At 44.9% G+C, this 18,611-nt stretch overlaps 2 protein-coding genes across 4 annotated transcripts in view; both read right to left on the reverse strand.

The window, feature by feature from the left end:
* The window catches only part of LOC120508362 (succinate dehydrogenase [ubiquinone] cytochrome b small subunit, mitochondrial-like), a 33,964-nt gene that overhangs the window by 5,340 nt on the left and 10,013 nt on the right, over window positions 1-18,611 (reverse strand). The window contains exons 1-8 of one of the 3 annotated variants that reach the window (XM_039721873.1): window positions 9,792-10,030; window positions 8,913-8,999; window positions 5,450-5,654; window positions 4,246-4,457; window positions 3,207-3,322; window positions 1,772-1,874; window positions 393-521; window positions 104-264 (exon numbers count right to left, since the gene is read on the reverse strand). In XM_039721873.1, the coding sequence (XP_039577807.1) occupies window positions 104-264; window positions 393-521; window positions 1,772-1,874; window positions 3,207-3,322; window positions 4,246-4,457; window positions 5,450-5,654; window positions 8,913-8,999; window positions 9,792-9,984 (1,206 nt within the window). In that variant the 5' untranslated portion in view covers window positions 9,985-10,030. Of the gene's footprint in view, window positions 1-103; window positions 265-392; window positions 522-1,771; window positions 1,875-3,206; window positions 3,323-4,245; window positions 4,458-5,449; window positions 5,655-8,912; window positions 9,000-9,791; window positions 10,031-18,611 lie in introns of those variants that run through there. The other 2 variants (XM_039721875.1, XM_039721876.1) reach the window with 2 other exon arrangements.
* Window positions 13,988-17,669, reverse strand: TEX12 (testis expressed 12). The gene is made up of 5 exons (XM_039721952.1): window positions 17,658-17,669; window positions 15,894-15,980; window positions 15,309-15,414; window positions 15,156-15,207; window positions 13,988-14,896 (listed from the first exon to the last, which is right to left on the reverse strand). The coding sequence occupies exons 1-5, from the start codon at window positions 17,667-17,669 to the stop codon at window positions 14,752-14,754; spliced, it is 402 nt and encodes a 133-aa protein (XP_039577886.1). The 3' UTR covers window positions 13,988-14,751.

Consider the following 18,611-nt stretch of genomic DNA (forward strand, 5'->3'; position numbering starts at 1 on the left):
TAGCAATTTTGGGAATGAAAGTTCCAAAAAAATTAGAAAAAAAAATGGAAATTTGGAACTAAAGTCCCAGATGAGCTGCTGCAGGGGCCGAGGACCCGCTCACCTCCCCAGTGTGCTTGTTCACCACGTGGAAGTAGGTGTTGTGCTGAGGCTCCCAGCTTATCCCATCAAAAATGGCCTTCCCACGGAGCTTGGAGCTGATGATCTTCAACAGGTTCAGCCTCAGGGGCTGCTCGATGAAAATGATGTAGTTTTCAGTCATCCCTGGGGCCAGAGGGAAGGAACATCACCCAAACATGGGGCAAGAGAACATCTCAAGGGCAGAGAGAGCTGGCCAGCCCTTTCTGCATCACTTTTCCCCCAAATGCCCCGAATTTGGGGTGGGCTCTTACCGAAGCTGTGGTAGTAGGACGGCTTTGCCCTGTCCCTGGGAGGGATGGAGCACAGCACTTTGGCTCCCTCCAACGTGTCCCCGTGGCCTGGCTCCTGTGGGGGGACCCTGATGATGTTGTAGCTGGATCCTGGAAAGGGGAGAAGGTGTTCAAACCAAACCCGGGCTCTGCTCCTTGCTGTTCCCCAGGAATATTTAAAGCAACCTCTCCTAAACTGGGCAGAAACCCAACAGGCTTTCTGAGGGTTTACCCACCAAGGATTTACCCAGCAAAAGCAAAACAAAAAGAGGAAGCTTGACAGGAATAGAGGGATCTTCTCAGTCTGGGAGAACGCCAGCTCTGCCTGAAGTGCTCTGCTATAATAACAGGGGCAGGATGAAAACCAAGCTCACAGGAAATGAAAACTCTGAGCCTGAGTAATGCTCATTTAATAAACGTGAGCATATGAGCAGGAAAGGAGGGCACTGCTGGATGATAATGATCCAGAGATTGGTATGTCCAGTGGAAAAAAAGCATGTGGCACAGAGCTGGAGTTTGCTGAGGCCAAAAGGAAATGAAAGCAGCAAGAATGAAAAATGGTCAAAACTGGGAAAATGTGGAGCTGGCCTAAAGGATTGCAATAAAGGAATAAAGGGCAGTGGCTGTTTGCAGAGGCCTCTGGAAAAGAAGGATTTTACACAGCTGACAGGGACTGATTGCTCTGATCCTCTGAACAGGATCCTATCAAGATGCTCAGAGTTCTGAGAAGAAGAAAAATATCCCACAAAATTCAGCTTTGCTGTAAGATAGCCAGGCGACCAGAATAAATTCCATCTTCCCTCCTGCAAACACCCTTATGGTGCTCATCAAAAGCCAATTTATTCTGAGTGAAAAACATGTGACTAATTGCTAAATTTCTCCAGATCAGGCTTCAACAGCCGAGGGGACTTTAAAAAAATAATTCTCCTGTTTTCCAGCAGAGCTTGGGACAGCAAGAGGAGAATTTGCTGGATATTCACAGGCCAAAGTGAGAAGCATCTGAAATTAATCCTGAGAGGAGCTTGATGGGACAGACTGAATGTGACTAATTGCTAAATTTCTCCAGATGAGGCTTTAACAGCAGAGGGGACTTTAAAAAAATAATTCTCCTGTTTTCCAGCAGAGCTTGGGACAGCAAGAGGAGAATTTGCTGGATATTCACAGGCCAAAGTGAGAAGCATCTGAAACTAAATCCTGAGAGGAGCCAGTTTGATGGGACAGACTGGCACTGCCATTTTGACTGAGGAACAGCAATTTCCAGGTCTCTCTGGGTGTTTCTTCAACAGCTGCCCCTTGAAGCAGCAGCAGGAGGTATCCTGCACACCCTGCCCAAAAAACCAGCCCGGCCATGCCCACCTTACCGTGCTTGCCGTAGGAATTGCCCATGTTGTAGGTTGTCCCATCACACTCGTAGTGGGGATGAGCTGTGGCTCCATTCACTGCTATGAATTTGCTCCAGTCCACCTGCAAATGCCAGAGATTTTCAGTCAGTGCAGAGCTTTCCAAAGGGTCGGTTTTGTGGAAGGCTGAGGAAGAAGAGCAGATTTTATTTCATATTAATAATGTGAGATCTGGACTCCAGCCTTCATTCTGCCTGCAAATCCTTGAAAATAAGGATATTTCTCTGTCAGTAAAGCAGGAATAATAGCAGTAGACATTCCTTGGAAGACACAGGAATGTTCTTCCATAAAGATGTTCTTTATGGTACAAGTGCTGACACAGTGGGAATGTTGCCCATAATAAGCACAGATGTGTGAAGGGACAGTCACTGCCCCAAAAAATCACCAAGAGTTCTGTCACTGGAAGCTCAGAAAACCAGGTGCTATTGAGGCATCTCAAACTGGAGAGTTTAATTGTGAAATCATCCTTTCCATTTCTTCACTTAGCCAAAAAATAACAGTCTGCATCTAAAAAAATACTGCTTGAGGGGAATTCTTTTCATTTTATGACATGATGGTTCAACAGAGCTGAACCTGAAAATCCCCACGTGTCCTCTCAAGACTGCAGTCTGGTTTACAGACAGATCAGCTGGTAAATCAGCCTGGGCTGTGCTTACATCCCGTGCTTACATCCTGTTTATTCGTGCTTCACTACTGATCCTGCACACAGGGACTGCTGGAGTGGCTCCCTCAAGAGCTGAGGGATGCTCTGAGCTGGCATTTTTTGGTGTCAAACAGCCCAAATAGTAAATTTTGACTTAGGAAAGGCAGAATCCTCCCTCAGCCCTTCTCACAGCTGTCCAGCCCAAATCCCCTCCAGGCAGGGGGCTTGTGCTGTCCTGTCACAGGTCACCTTCTTCTGTCACATCCAGAGGATGCACAGGACATAGGGAAAAACTTCTCTGATGTTTTGGTCATTTCCTAGCAGGGGGGAGAAAATCAAGTGGCAGCTGAACCACCCCTTTGCCACAGAGGGTTTGATCAAGGGCAGCTTTGGAGTGTGCAAAGCTTGAGGTGTAAAAAGCAGATAGAGAGAATTGATATGAAAGCAAAGCACCAGGGAAAAGGCAGATGTGAGATCAGCAAGGTTCACTTTTTCTTGCTCACAGAAAAAAAATGTTGTTTCCTGTTCTGCTAAGAGGTGCAGACAAGCCCAGGCAAGCAGGGAGAGCAGAGGACTGACAGATGTGACTGTCAGGCAGTGACTGCACCCTGAGAGCTGCCCTGCTGCAGCACAGGGACTCGGCAGAGAGATGCTGCAGGCACAAATTCCTTTGGAAGTGGAATTCCCCTTGATCCATCAGGGTGTGGCTCTGCACCACCTGTACCCCAGCTCCCTTATCACACCTGCCCACACCTTCTCCTTCGTTTCCAGCGTCTCTGGATCCACCTTGTGCATGCAGATGTTCTCGCTGCTGACATAGTAATCCCCTTTGTACAGCACGTAGTTCACATTGCAGTTGTCACTGGGCTCTGAAACACAAATCCCGCCGTTGTGCATGGCTCTGTGCAGCTCATGTTGAATTATGGCGAGTTAGACGTGTGTAAACAAATAAACCCATTTGCAGTGACATTAATCCCTGTGAGATTGATTGGAAATATCTCGCTAATCTACAAAGGGAAACTGTCTGTGCAGGTGGAGCTGGGTTAAAAGGACAAGGGCAGGGATGGAAATCACTGCTGGAGCTGGGCAAAGGCAGCTGAGGGATGTGGAGAGGTCTGGAATGTCTTGAGGGGGGATTTGGAGGGGTGTCACCACGAGTGAAGGCGTGAGCACCTCGGGAAAGGAGAGATGATGTGGGAGGAGGGGAGAGGAGAAAAGGAGGATGGTCACAGCATCAGCAACAAGCTGCAAACTTCAGCCCTGTGCTGGTTTTAGTGGGGAACACTTTGCTTGCATTTAAGCCTCTTTCTTCCCTGACGTACACACAGAATCCTGAAGGTCCTGGAACCTCCATTCCTGTGCAGCACCATCCCTCACCCTACTCAATAATCTCCTGCCCCTTAGCCCAGGAAGGGAGGGATTAGCCCACTTACCCTACAAGCTTAGCAAGGCAAGGTGTTTTAAGGGCAAAGCTGTGTCTCAGGTAGAACATCAGGCTGTAATGCTCATTATCAGCACTGCACAGGATATTCCCTCTGGGACAGCTTTCTTTGGAAATTTGCAAAAAGATCTGGGATTGAGGGAGCTGAAGTGACATTAAAACATCAAACTCTGCCTCCCCCAGCTGAGGCTGCCACCAATTTGCATAATTTTGGCATTTGGGCCATATTCTAAGAAAAACACGGGCTCACAGAAAGTCTGTCAGACTTCCTCACCCCTCCCTTTCCACCTAACCGCAAGTTCCTCCAAGGAAATCTCAGAAGCCTCTCAAGTTTTCCAGAAGCGCTCTTACGTGGCGGCTCAAAGCGGGACAGGAAGCGCCCAAAGAGGCTCTTGCACGGGTCTGGCATGGCCAAGGTGCCGAACTCCGAGGCCACGATGCGGCTGTGCTGCCTGTTCCTCAGGTAGGAGCTGCTCTGCAGGAACCTGCTCCTGTAGGTCACCGTGCCGTGGGCCAGCTGGAACTGGTGCAGCAGGGCCATGCCATCAAACCAGTGGTTAAACCTTCCAGGAGAGAGAAAAAAGACATAAACAATTATGCATTATATGATGCTGTGTAGTACACTCTTTACTGAGGGTACAAAATCAAAGTACAGCTCTTACAAACATCAGGTTTACTGATGTTTGTAAAAGCTGATTCCCAGATCCCCTGAACTATTAGCTAGGCACAGCTTTGTCTGGGAAAACCCCTGAATCAAACAAAGCAAAGCAAATCAAAACAAAACAAATCAAAACAAGTACATTCGCAGCTGTGGGATGTGATGATTGCAAAAGTTGTGTGTGAGGTATTCTGGGAAATAATCTATACAGATAAACCACCCACTCCTGCCCAGGGAACGGAGCCTGTGCTGTACAACAATATAAATTATTACTGCAAACCGGAGGACTTTAGCTCTCAGCTTCTTGCAGGATGTTATTGTCTGCAAACCAAGGGATTTGTGAGACTCCCAGAACACCTGATGGTCTAACTTTAGGAGGAGATCAGCTTTGGCCAGTTGCTGCCATCAGCTGAGTTATCAGTCACTAGAACAGCACATTCCAAGTGCAGTAAGTGCCTTCTGGGAATATCTTAATAAATTATTCTTAAAACTGGCTGGATTTGCTTCCAAAGCAGCTCACGCCACTTGGTGCAACCAACTCTCCAAATTCCTGCCCTGGATTTATTTCAGAGTGCTCAGGGATGGATTTTTGTTCAGGACAGAGGACAAAGCTGGGGATGTTTTATTCCCCATCACCACGGTGAGTGGGTGAGAGCCTCTCTGTGACTCAGCTTCTCCAGCCTGGGTGACTTCACCCTTCAGCTCCTCTTTGCAGAAAATGGGAGTTCCCAAACGAGGGAGCAACTGCTCTCAAGAGTGACATCGATATTTCTTCCTTCCCTTACGTAAAAAGAAACTAAAAGATGCTCTAAATAGTAATGAGGGGGGTCCCCTTTGGGTTTAGGCAGAGTTCTGGCCAGAACCATTTATAAATTAATTCATTTAAAGGAGACTTACTTGTCATTGCCAAACTCAAACTTGCCAGGGCCGTTCCTCAGCAGATTGCCATTAATCCACTTGGGAATATGTCCTTTGATCTTGGCTGGGATGGGCTCGGGGGTCTCCTCCACGCTCTGCACTAAGGGGGAGATGCACGGCAGCCCCCGGGGTCTGTGGCAGAGGATTTGCTCCTTGGATGGGCTGGGCAGGTAATTCTTGAACCCTGCAAAGAGAGCAGGCAGAACAAAACGCAGGGAATTGAGATTTTCACTGGAATAAAGTGACAAATCTTGAGATTGGATGTCAGGGAGAAGAGCATTCAGCATCTGCAAGCAGCCGAGTTGTGGTGGATGCTCAAGGTAAAGCCAAAAACCCAACGTGTCCACAGGGAGCTGTGGATTCTACTCTGCTCTAGTTAATCCACAAGAGACACTAGTTCTGCAGCCCAAAGGAGGTAACAGAATATAGTCATAGAAAAGATGATGACTTTTCTTTCAATCAAATAAATGTGTATTTGGATTTAATTTCGCAAATAATTAAGAGAATTTAAAAAAAAATAATTGCGATCCTAAAAACATGGAAGAACACCAGTGAAACTGAGCCAAAGCCCATTTACAGGATAAAACAGACTCCCAAGTTTTATTTGGCAGGGGAATAAGCAGAGAAGGATAATTTCTGATAGAGCCTCTGGTTTGGCTGCAACCACTCCTTTTTGGAGAACAAAAGCCCCAGGAGAGCATGAAGTGATTGGAATGCTGTGAGCTCCCAGTGATGTCAGTGATTGGCTCCCACAGCCTGGTTTGCAAAGCCTCATCAACACAAGGATTGTTTTAGCAATCCATTTAGCTGCAGAGGTGGATTTAGCCGGGGGTGCCTCCCTGCCCAGGCTGGCACCTGCCCATCCTGCCCTCAGTGCAGCGCTCTGTGCTCTCCCCGAGACCACAGAACCAGCTGAGCACTGGGGTGGGCTGAAATACTGACCAAAAAGGGCAGAACTGCATCACCCCGGGCTGCTCACACACCACACACTGACTGGAGTCCAGGCTGGCACTGAACTCACTCTGATCTTCTGTCCTTTCACCACCTCTGCTTCTGGCCTACATCCTTTAACCCAGGTGACCCAGTGTAGCTGCTGCCCAATTTCCCTCCTCTGAAACCCTCTGCCCAACATCTCCAGGGGAAATCTGCTATTTCAGCCAGACTATCTGCAGAGGAGCTGAGCTGGCAGGCACAATTCTGCTGAGCCTGTTTCTCTACACAAAAACACCCACAGGTTGGGTGTTAGGATTGCAGGAAGGTAAAATGCAAGATTCCAATGCAGCTCTCCAATCTGCCAATCCCCAAATCCTCCTTTGGGTCTCTCAAGTGTTTGCACAAATGCAGATGTGGATTGTAAATATGCAAAATAGGCATTAAAGAATGAGATGAACACATCCATAAGGAGATATTTTGAAAATTTTGTTTGCAAAGGTGCAAAATACGCATTAAAGAATGAGATTAACACATCCATAAGGAGATATTTTGCATCCAAGCAGAAACAAAGCTGGCATGACTCAGGACAGCACTACATCGAAAGCTCCTGGAGAGCACTGTAAATGGAAGTTTTGGAAAGATACGTTCCACAAAAGAGCTGGAAAAGACCTCCTGAGTCCACCCCTCCCAACTGCTGCCCCAGAAATTCTTATATAAGAACTCTGTCTTAAAAATTAGGATGTCTACAGGCACTCATTCCCTCTTTGGGTAACTGCTCCTTGTGCAGATGATCAGGAAAACGCTTTGAATTTACCAAAGGACATTGTCCTTGTTTTTCTGGCAGCTCCGGTGTGTGGTTTTGGTAGTTTTCCTTTCCTTGTGTTGTATTTAGGTGAAGAATCATATCACTTCCTAAGCTAAGTAAGCCAAGTTCTTTTTGTTTTTCCTGTCCTGTGATAACCATTCACGTGATCATCGCAGTAATCCTTGAAATCTGATCTAGTTAGAATTCATCTCCTTAGAATTCATTCCAAGGCAGCCCCTACCAACTGGAGTTCAATAGAACAGACTATAAACAACAAGAATATTTAAGGGAATGAATGCCCCAAACCCAGGCCAGAGAGGGAGAAAGAAGCACAGCAAGAGAATGGATTGGGTCTGGGTTTTTTTTCTGGGCATCAATCAAAAGAGCTGAAGATGCTGGCAGAAATTAGTGCAAAGTGGGAGCACGTCCCAAGACTCAGATGAGCCAAAATAGAAGCTTCCAGAAACAAGACAAGTCATTGCAGACAATTCTGAATAGCTAGGGGGAGGGAAGGCATGCAGGAAGAAAAACAAAAATCCTACATATCTTCCCAATTCAACAAAACCAGATCTGAGAAATTACTGTTAACTTTAACTGCACTTTGAATGCATTGAGGACACAGAGCACAGAAAACCCAACGTTCCTGAGTAATTTCAAAAATGCCGTTTACAGCTTCAGGGGGAAGCTCAGTCATAAACAAAAAACTTTTTTAACATCCAGCTCCCCAGGAAGGGACCAATCCCTCTCTGAGGAAGGCAGAAGACAGACTGGTTTTTAATATTAAATGATCTGTAAATAAAATTACTCCTCTGGTTCCGACCACACTCTGAGATGGAAGAACTTGAATCCACAATTAAAACCCTACAGTCCCAGTGGGGCTCTGTGTGTGCTTGAACACCTGAAGATCAGCACAAGATCACAGAACCCTCATTACTTCACTGTACTTTCCATCCTACCTCAGACTTTTAAAAACAGGCTTAAGGTCTTTGGCATATCCAAGCAGAGGCAGTGCCAAACACGGAGCTGTAACTTTCCTCCAATCTTTTCTAAACATAGCAGGCGATCTGCAGAGTTATCCTGTGTGGCCCTTTGCTCAGCTCTGCACAGCGTGCCATGATTGCACTGACCACTGCCAGCCCAGCATTGATCACTTATTGATTGTTTATACGCAGAAACGGTGGGATGAAGGACCAGGCTCTTGGAGAGAAAGCTGCTGTGGGTGCAGCCACGATGAATCAGACATTAAATTGTACTCCAAGGGCAGTGTGTGGAACACGGGATCCGTAATGGAGGATGGCAGAGGCATGGGAGCCATTTGCTAACATTGGGATCACACGGGAGAGGGCAAAGCCATTTTGATTTTAATCTACAGGTTCAAAGCCAAGGCTCAGGAGCCATGTCTCGACTCACAGTCTAATTGTTTGGCTCAGAATGACACCCAGAATTAAGGGCGAAATTTAGCAAATTGAATGCTCGTTATATCCTTCAAGCAGGAAGAGTGAGGCAAGAATTCTGTTTTCCCCGAGGATCATTCAAACTGGGAATAATCCTCTGGCACAGGCTGTGTTTCGTGCCATATCAAACACTGGCACAACACGGAAGCAAAGCAGTTTTCCCCGAACCAGAGCTGTGGATTCGTGCCCTCCGCAGGGCTGGAGCCCTGAGCTCCCACTGGGATTTCCGAAGGGAAGGGGCAGCACTTGCCTTGCGAGTGCCGGGATGTGCTGGGCTCCTTGTTCCATGCAGCTGCTTGGTTCCCCATGGCCAGGGGCTCAGGCACCAACTTCCTCGCTAGCAGCCAGGGGAGCAAAGGAAAACAGAAAAGAAACGACAGAAAACACAGGGGGGAAAATATAAATGGAGAAAAAGAGCAGGAAGACTCAAAGGAAGGAAAGGAGAAATGTGACAGTGAACTCCAGCACATGAAGTAGCTGCTGATTTCCCAGAAAAATTAGAGTTTACACTTTGGGCTCTTCTGGTGGCACAACAAGGCAGATTGGAGATTTTTTTTTCAGCTTTTTGGATGCCTCACAAACAATGCTTTGAATTTAAAAGGCACAAAAACACCACTACCATCAAAAAGCAGAAATTCCTGTGAGGTCGGCCATGATTTTTATTGGTTCCCAATTTCTGAAAACGAGCGAACAAATAAACAAAACAAAGAAAGAAAGAAAAAACCCAAACAAAAAGCAGCTCGAGCGGTGCAACGATGACACAAAGAGCAGGGTCGGGCTGTGATATAAAATCCTTTGGGGCAGTTCACCATTTGCACGTTCAGGTTGAAGCCTCGGCAGCGATGCGGCTCCAAAGAACCCTCTCCCTGCCCACTTCCAGCTGGCTCCCTCGCCCAGAGAATCTGCTGCGTGCTGCTTTTCCAGCTCCAGACCATCTGCATCGGCTGTAATCCTTGCCTCTGCCGTTTATCCATTCGGCAAAGAACAGGCATTTTCTGCCATCTAACAAAGACTTCGGATCGCTCCCTTGCGAATTCCCGACAACAGGAATTGTTCTCCACCCGTGCCAGCAGCAGCAGCCCCTTCCCGAGGGGACGGGACGAAAGGGGTTGTTTTGAACGCGTTTTACCTGGAATGAATTGCATCAAAGAGCCGAGGAAACGCAGCAGGTGAGCGAGCAGGAGGCTGGCGGCGGACAGAAGGATTTTGGCGAGCATGTTCCGGCGGGCAGAAGGCACCGGCTCGGAGCGGAGGTAGCGGTGCCAGGGCAGCGAGCAGGGAGGCAGCGATGGTCGGCAGAGGTGAGCGCTGCCTCTCACCATCCTTTCACAATAAGAGCCGTGCCCGCACAGCGCCCTGCCCGCACTGCCCGCACAGCGCCCTGCCCGCACAGAGCCCGCACAGAGCCCTGCCCGCACAGAGCCCTGCCCGCAGCACGGGGCGGCTCCTGCCGCCAGCGCGGCGCTGCCGGCCCCGAGCGCTCCGTGCACCTGGGCCAGGTGAGCTGCGGCTGCCAGGGCACTGCGACCGCTGTCAGGGCACTGCCACCGCTGCCAGGGCATTGCCACCGCTGCTAGGGCACTGCCACCGCTGCCAGGGCATCACTGCCGCTGCCAGGGCATTGCTGCGACTGCCAGGGCATTGCTGAGGCTGCCAGGGCATTGCTGAGGCTACCGGAGCACTGCGACCGCTGCCAGGGCACTGCCACCGCTGCTAGGGCACTGTCACCGCTGCCAGGTCATCGCCACCGCTGCCAGGGCATTGCTGCGACTGCCAGGGCACTGCCGCTGCCGGGGCATTGCCGCCACTGCCAGGGCACTGCCGCGCCTGGGAAAAATGCTCCAGCGCTCCGTGCCAGCCGGAGAGACGGACAGACAGGCAAGGGAAGGATGTGGATCGGGGTGTCAGAGCGGCCAGGCTTCCAGGTAATTCCTCCAGGAATTCCCGTCACCTCCCCTTCGTGTTCACCTCCCAGAAATACTTGGGATGTGAAACAGTTTTGTTTCAAAGCCCGAGGAGCCATTTTGCACCTCAGCGGATCTCAGGGGTTCGGGAATATTGCCGGGTTCCCGCAGCAAGCCCAGCAGGATGGAGCGTGCCGTGCTGAGCTGCCCCCAGGACAGACCCTGCCCTTCGGGGCGCCAGGAGCGAGCTGCCAGGCTTGGGATTTGTGGTGAAACATTGGTTTCGTGTCCCTAATCAGCTCTAAAAGGCTGCGCTGTGCCTGGAGAGGGAGCTGGGCAGCAGGCACAGCGCTCCAGGGACCCCATGCACAGACAGATTAAAGCTCATCCGAAACCTGCTGCGAATTAAGCTGATTTCTCCCTGTCCTTCCTGCACTTTTCGAACTCCTCCCTTATTATTCCCTCCCTTGAGTCGTGCTTTGTCTCAGCAAATCTGCTTCAACCTTTTTCCCACAGATCATCTTTCATCAGCTCTTCATTATTTCTGGTTTCTGGAAATCTTGATTTCCTCTTAACCCTTCATGCTCTTAAGATTACCGTGCATTTTTAATATATGTTATTGATGCATTTGTGACTTCTCTTGCAAAAGAGTAATTATATCTGCTAAAGTCCTTTTTCTAAATCATTGGGGATAATGTGGAATTAGGAAAGCTGGAAGCAGATCACTATACAATACCATATGGGCTGATCTATGAGGAAAAAAAAAGAGTATTCATTGACTTTTAAACTTTTTTTTGCCCCTACTTACTGATTGCTCTTATTTTCTATATCATCATACACGTTGGTGTCAATGACCTTACATCAAGCTGTACCCACTGGTAATTTTTCCATATTAAGCCAGCTATTCTCATAAAGGAATTTTTTTTAATTTTTATTATTAATAATTAAGAAATATCCTCCAGGCTGTCTCCAGGATGGTATTTATGCTGACTGAGCTATGGATCTTTGCCCTCCTTTTTTTCTGGCTGTTCCCCTGTTGATGCAAACTGCCCACTCTGTTCTTTTCCAGTGCCACCTTCAAAGACGATTCAAAGGTCAAGCATTCTACCATTAGCAAAATTGAATTTTGATTAATCTGGACAGAATGTCCTGAGCCTAAAACACCTCTAGTCCCTATTAGATTTGGGGTTTTTTTTCTATTCTGACCTACATTTATGCTAAAAGGCAATTTCATTTTAAGTAAACAATCAAGAGTAGCCTTTTCTCAGGAAAGAATTCTCATCAGTGATTATCTAAACTCTCTGCATTATCTGTTATTTCCCATTTTTAGATTTCAGATAACAGAAGAGCAATGAGAGGAACTGAGTTTTTCATCACTTACACTTTCCAGCCTGTGAAGAAATTCACAGCAAGCTCAGAAATACAAAGGCTCAGTGCCAAGATCCCCTTGAGTCCAAGAGGGTCGGAACTTCATCTAAAATGCTTCCAGATTTACAAAAAAAAATCCATTTATATTCTGTTACTGATCTGTCATCTTAGACCTTCTTGTTAATTTATAGGCTGGAGTTTAAACGAGGAGGGGAGAAGCTTAAAAGAAAACGTAGTTACCAGCTGAGCTTTGCTGATCAGATTTAGCAGCTTGAAAGCCAATTAATTTTCTGTCCAAACCTCCTGCAGTAAAACTGGAAAGCAGATAGGGGTGGGATGGGTGCCAGGTGGGTTTCAGGAGGAGCTCACTCCTCAGGGAGAGCAGGAAGGAGCCCGTAGTGTCAGACCAGAAGAGAAAAGCTCTTTTGTTTCTCCCAATAAATGCTGAAGTCCATAAGGGGGGCAATCAGCAGGGTGGATGAGTTTTAGTCAAATAGGAAAGCGATAAATTTTTATTTTTTATGGTTTAAAAGGAGAATAGTGTGCAATGAGTGTGTTCATATATTAAGATACTGAGTGGAACCCTAAAGAGCAACCAGCAGAAAAGTGCTCTGTATTTGTGACCAGCACAATTATGGAAAGTTCCCTTTAAACACGGAGAGATAAATGTATGCCTGATTTCCATTTTCATTTTCAATTACAATTTCCAATGTAGGAAGTATTTCCATTACTGAAATATTATTTAACTTCACAAGAGGAGAGGCTGACTTATTTTCAGTGGATGTTTTAAACTTTCTGAATTCACCATTTCAAGCCTAAACTCTATAAAATAGATATTTAATTCATTTTACTTACTGTCTCTCTATATATATATCCTCACCTGTATTTGTGCAGCAAACCAGAAGCTTTGTAGCTCTTAGTAATTAAAAAAATGTAATAATTATAACCACACTGTTCATAAGCTCACCTAGGTTACTATGGCCATACTCACTGACTTTATTCCCTAAATTCTAAATTCCTCTTATTATCCCAGAGATCCCCCTCTATGAAAAGTTATTAATTGGAGTGACAACCAACTGTATAAGAAATCACTGTAAAAAAACAAAAGTTATCACTCTAAAAATATGTCTTGGATGGAACTGCACGAAGCCATCCTTCATTGTTTTAAAAGTGGAGTTTTACTCATTTTTGTTGGATTTTATGAAGTTTTCAAATAGAGCAAACTGCTGCAACAGGAACACTTGATTCCCCATGGGAAAAACCTTATCAAATTATTGTATCCCACAATCTGACACAATAACAGTTGGACATATTGGCCACATAAACTGAATGGAGATAATCCAAACCCAGATGCTCTAAAAAGGCTGCACGATTTCCCCAAGCACAAAGAGCTCAGATGCAGTAACAGGCAGATGCTGCTCAGTAATCAGATTTGTGTAACTTTTCTTTGTTATTCATGAAGAACTGCGGGTAAATGTCTGAGTTCAGGCCCTTGGCAGACGTCATTGTGAAACTCCGGGCTGTGTCATCACCAGAGATGAGCCAGGATTTCAGAAACACCCAGCACAATATTTTAGAAAATGTCACTTCTGACATCTTCTCCTTTTCTCCCACATTTCTCTGTATAAACTGAGAAGCGTGAGAGCGTCAGGGAAAAAATAGGAGACTGCTAAATATGATGGCAGAGCAGTGGTGAGACTTTGGAAAGCCTTCAGATGCTAAAGATGCAGATAGGCACCTTATGGGATTTTCCAAAATTCCTAAGCGGGTAAGGCGCTTACACCATGCTTAGGCACTACGAAAATCCTGCTAAGGACATATCTGCATCTTTAGGCATCTAAATCTCACCCTACATGTCCAGTTCCTCTCATTCTTTGCTTTAAATCGTGTCGCTGTGACACGTAGCACGTCTGGCTTTGAGCTCAGGAAAGGGGGAAAGGAGGGTGGATTAGGGCTGAGAGGATTTGAAGAGGAAATCACTGCACACTGCTGGGCTAGAGATGGGAATATATCTTGTTGCAGCATTTCTCTTTATTTACATAAGCCCCACACTTTGTACAAGTGATCCTTTGTACATTCCATGTGTCATCTTTATTTTTTTTAACAGAGTAAAGTGACAAGAAAGAAAAAGGGCTCAGTGTTCTCAGGAAAAGTGAGTATCACCAAACAACACTCGTGTAGCCAAATAAAATAACATAAATCATGTTAACATTATCTATTTACTTACTGATATCAACAGCAAAGCTTTGATTATGTTTTATATCAACATGGCCTTGAAATGTAACACACATTACCCTATTACAATGCTTTTGAAATGAAGACTTTATACTTTCTCAAAGTTCTTTATAGAGCTCTCTAATTTCTAAGCTGATCTTTTCAGCCTGTTTACATTCTGAGGCAAAATGGAAATAACATTGCAAGTATATTCTACACAGATCTTAGCACAAAAACATTTTTTTAAAGTAGAAAGGAAAAAAATACCATAACCAGAAAATAGTTAACATGGAATCATCTGAGGTTATTTTCCACTTACATCATCAATTTCTATATTTCACAGAAATGTTTTTGCTATGTTTAATGTGTTAACAAGGCTTAATGCCTTAATCCCTTGAGTCACAGGATTTAAAACAGGTATTCAGAATTTTTTTTTATTAACTACCACCACACCATGTATTTAAACACTAAGTAGCTGCTTAACTTGAAGTTTCCTGAACTGACAGAAACATTTATCCAAGAAACAGACATCACAACACTCATCACAGTTTGTTTTCATACACAAACACAACTGTGGCTCTGCATTTCTGCAACAAACTCCATTTAGCTTTGCAGACTGTTGGCAATGACAGTGAATCTCTGTTTCAGCTTCTCCCTTTTCTCCTTTAAGTGCTTTTCTATGGCCCTGGCTTCTTTTAGGATCTCATCAAGCTCCTGGACATAAGAAGAATCCAACTCTATTCTTTCACTAAAGTGAAGAAATCTGTGGTTAAAATCAATGTAATGCCATTCACTTTCTCACTACTTTTATGTTTTTCTTAAAAATGTGTTGTCTACCAAGACCCAGTTTCTGACCAAATTAATCCTCTGCTGTAATAAAAAACAACATTTTTCTTTCAAGACCTGTTTGACAGTTTTCAGTGTTAATTTCCCTAAACTGCAGCCACCCATCCATCTTATCTAGAGAATTTTAAAATTGCTGCGCAAATAGCACAAAGTTAACTTGCCTTATAGTGTCGGCATATTTTGATAACAAGTCATTAATTTCTTTGCTGATCTCTGTTAAGAGAGAAAAAGATAATTTCATTTAAACATTTGGCTGAATCTCAAGATGAAATTAGGTCATTCCATACTTACTTCCACTATATTTACTACATCACCATTTAAAACCTCTTCCAGTGGTTCAGTCTTGAAAAGGGACTCCGAGTCTTCAGAAGGAGCCAAATCTGTTTTGTCAGGCAGTGGAGGATTTTCTGAAGCTTCATTCTAACAACAGAGCACATTAGGGAAAATACAGTGCTGGGAAAACCCCTTTGCACAGAGTTCAGCTGAGAGAAAGAAGAGGTTTAAAAATACTTTGAGGGTGTTGTTGGAGAAAATGCAAGTGGGTTAACAGCATGGTGAGCATCTTGGGGAGTGGGTGGAAGTACCAGACTGAGATCTCTGTGTATATATATACATTTATTTTTATATACACACTTATTTATATCTATATACTGATATATGTAGTATATATATCTCAGTAAAAGCACTTCAGAAGCTCGCTCTCAAGAAGTTCTACATAAATATGTCCCAGTGTTTACCCAATTTTGCTGGGCTTCAAGCCCTCAGAGAAACTGCGGTTTCACCACACAAAAAAAGTAATTTCTGTTGCCCTAAACCTCTCTAAAATTCCGTGGATCTCTGTTCCTTCAGCCCAGAGGAGGACATGGGATGGGGGTCCTCCCTCACACAGCACCACTCACCTCCATCTTTTTGCTTTTATTTCTGCTTTTCTCTGCTTTTTGCGAGTTGCTCGCCATGGCTGCCTCACGAAAAGCACGAGGCGTTTGCTGAGGAGAACGCTGAAATAAAAACCTGTAAAACCTGCAGCCTCTGCAAGGGCGCTCCTCTCACGGGGGAGGCAGCGCCTCAAAGGGCTGGAATGGCGGGGAGTCCCGGGCCGGCCTGAAATCGATATCAGAGGGGGTTTAATTCGATATCAGAGGGGGTTTAATTCGATATCAGAGGGGATTTAATTCGATATCAGAGGGGTTTTAACCTTTCTGATCCCCGCAGAGCCTGAGGGCACCGAGGCGGCCAGGACGCCCCGGCCCCGCCGCTTCCCCTTCAGGCGGGCGGGCAATGGCCGTGAGGGGCCGCGACTGTGGGGACGAAGGAAAAGGGACAAAGGACGAGAAATAAGGGACAAAAAACAAGGGACAGGACACAAGGGAGAGGCACAAGGGACACCAGTTCCCCTCAGGGCTGGTGGCACCCTCGGTGTCACCCTCGGTGGAGAAGCCCGAGGTGATCCCTGAGGGCCAAGGCAGCGGCTCCGGCCCGGACCTTTCGATCGGTGACAGCTTTGAACAGTTCCTCAAACCTTTCCGTCAAATTTCACCTTCTAAGCAAAATCCAATGGATCTGCCTCAAAAAACGAGCCAGAAATCCGATGGATGTGCCTCAAAAAACGAGCCAGAAATGAGCGCAATTGGAGCGACCAGGCACTAAAATGAGTAAAGACGCAAAAATGAGTAACAGCACTGAGATGAGTAACAGCACTAAGATGAGTAGAAACACTAAAAGGCATGAAAACACTAAAATGAGTAACACTAAAATGAATAACACTAAAATGAATAACACTAAAATGAATAACACTAAAATGAGTTACACCACCGCAACACAGGGCTGCCAAGACCATATTTTCTTTCTCTTGCTAATGAGTGAAGAATAAAACTGCATATTTCCCAAGGCTGTGTGTCTTGGTAGGTGAATCATGTCTTTGTTCGCTACAGTGAAATAAATTATTGCAATATGGGAATTTATGATAATGTTGTGCTATATTATGTGATTTACGTTATGATATATTAAGTTATGGTAGGTAATGCTATGTAAAGTTTGCCTCTGACTTGTCTGGGTTTTTTTTTCCTTTTTTTCTTTCTTTTCTTTCTTTTTCTATTTTCTGTTTTGAAGAGAGGAAAGGACCTCAATCTCACATACATCATCCACAGAGGAAAATAAAATATCAGCATGAGAAATCAAAGTCCTGAAGGAACAAGAACTAAATACTTCCTCAAAGTAGAAACAACTTTTAATAAGCGACCATAGCCCACTTCATTTAATTATCAGATATCTCATAGATAATTATGTTATTAGCATTACTATCAAAACATTCAGAAACAGATATGACAGAACATGTTAGGGAAATATTCTTGAGATGTTTACTTAATTGTGTCATCGTAATAGCTTTTATTAACAGACGATCTGGAGTAAAACAAATTAAACATCTGAATTTTCATTTCCATTTTCTTACGGATATGGTAGTTTATAAATAAAACTCAGACTGAAAGTAAAACGTTAAAACATTTGAGAGAAAATTGTCTAAGGGGAGAGAGTTCACTCTTACTGGAGTTCCAGTTCCTTTAAAACTGGAGCAAAATTATCTAAGCCATTACTCTAAAAGTAGTTGCAGTTCCTCTTGATTGGAGATATTAAATTTCAGGAGAAATGAAAAGTCTAAACTGTACCACAAAAGCCATTGTTCGAGTTAGATCTGGTCCTGAAAAATGCAAATGTGTGCATAAAGGATAAGGAAATGCCTTTTATTCAATGTGTTCAGTGAACTAATTAAATTTTAAGGATCTCAAAAGCTGACATGAAAGACCAAGTCCTCCTTGTATGGAATATTAATTGGCCAAAAATATTAGTGCCAACAGCTAATACAAAATAAAAAACTATCTGAATGTATATTTAAACTTAAATTATAAATTAGTGCCCTAACCTCTGACCAGTGCAGAAGCAGCAAATCCAGGCAGGGAGGTGGAAATAACCGGGGTGATTTTATGGTGCTCGTACCCCCATTTGTCTGTTCAGCCCAGAAATCAGGTTTGCACCTTTGGTTGGTCCTGAGAGCAAAGGGGGAAGAAGAAGCGCAGTTTGTTTGCAGACACTGCGCTCACTCCTCCGCTCTGTGGACACACAGACAGCAGGACAGAGCTCTCTTTTGGTTTTAGTTAGTTTTTAGCTAGCTGAGGCAGAGAAGTTCCCTGGACTGTGCTTTTTCTTTTTCTTTAGATGAATTTAAACCAGAAAAGCACCAGCAGCTCTCACCTCTAGCCCACCAGGCCGGGCCTGGGCTGCAGCATTTCCAACACCAGGACTGATCAGAGACTGATAAGAGATTGATAAGAGACTGAGTGAGCCGAGCTACAGCCCACGGATGGACTTCCTGAGTTTGTCATCTCTTCAGAGCACCAAAAAGTTATATCGTTTAATATTGTTCATTTTATGTGCTAGTGGATGCTTTGCCTGTTGAATAAACAGGTTTTCCCCACTTTTCTCCAAAGAAATCTTCTTCCCAAACCAGTTAGAAGAAAGGACGCTTTAATTTGCTTTCTAGATAAAATAATTTTAAAAGTTTTCTCCCAAATTTGCCCTAAGCCAAGATACTGGGAAATTATTCATTCCCAAGTTTTGCACCT

Source organism: Passer montanus, unplaced genomic scaffold, assembly GCF_014805655.1.
Source record: "Passer montanus isolate IOZ18808 unplaced genomic scaffold, ASM1480565v1 scaffold47, whole genome shotgun sequence".
Classification (NCBI taxonomy): Eukaryota; Metazoa; Chordata; class Aves; order Passeriformes; family Passeridae; genus Passer; species Passer montanus.

Excerpts from the sequence above, each read along its gene's own strand:
- TEX12 (XM_039721952.1), bottom strand. Across the intron at positions 15,415-15,893 it reads ATAAAAGCAAAAAGATGGAG|AATGAAGCTTCAGAAAATCC; the intron begins GTGAGTGGTGCT and ends CTCTGTTGTTAG. Across the intron at positions 14,897-15,155 it reads AAATATGCCGACACTATAAG|TGAAAGAATAGAGTTGGATT; the intron begins GCAAGTTAACTT and ends TCTTCACTTTAG.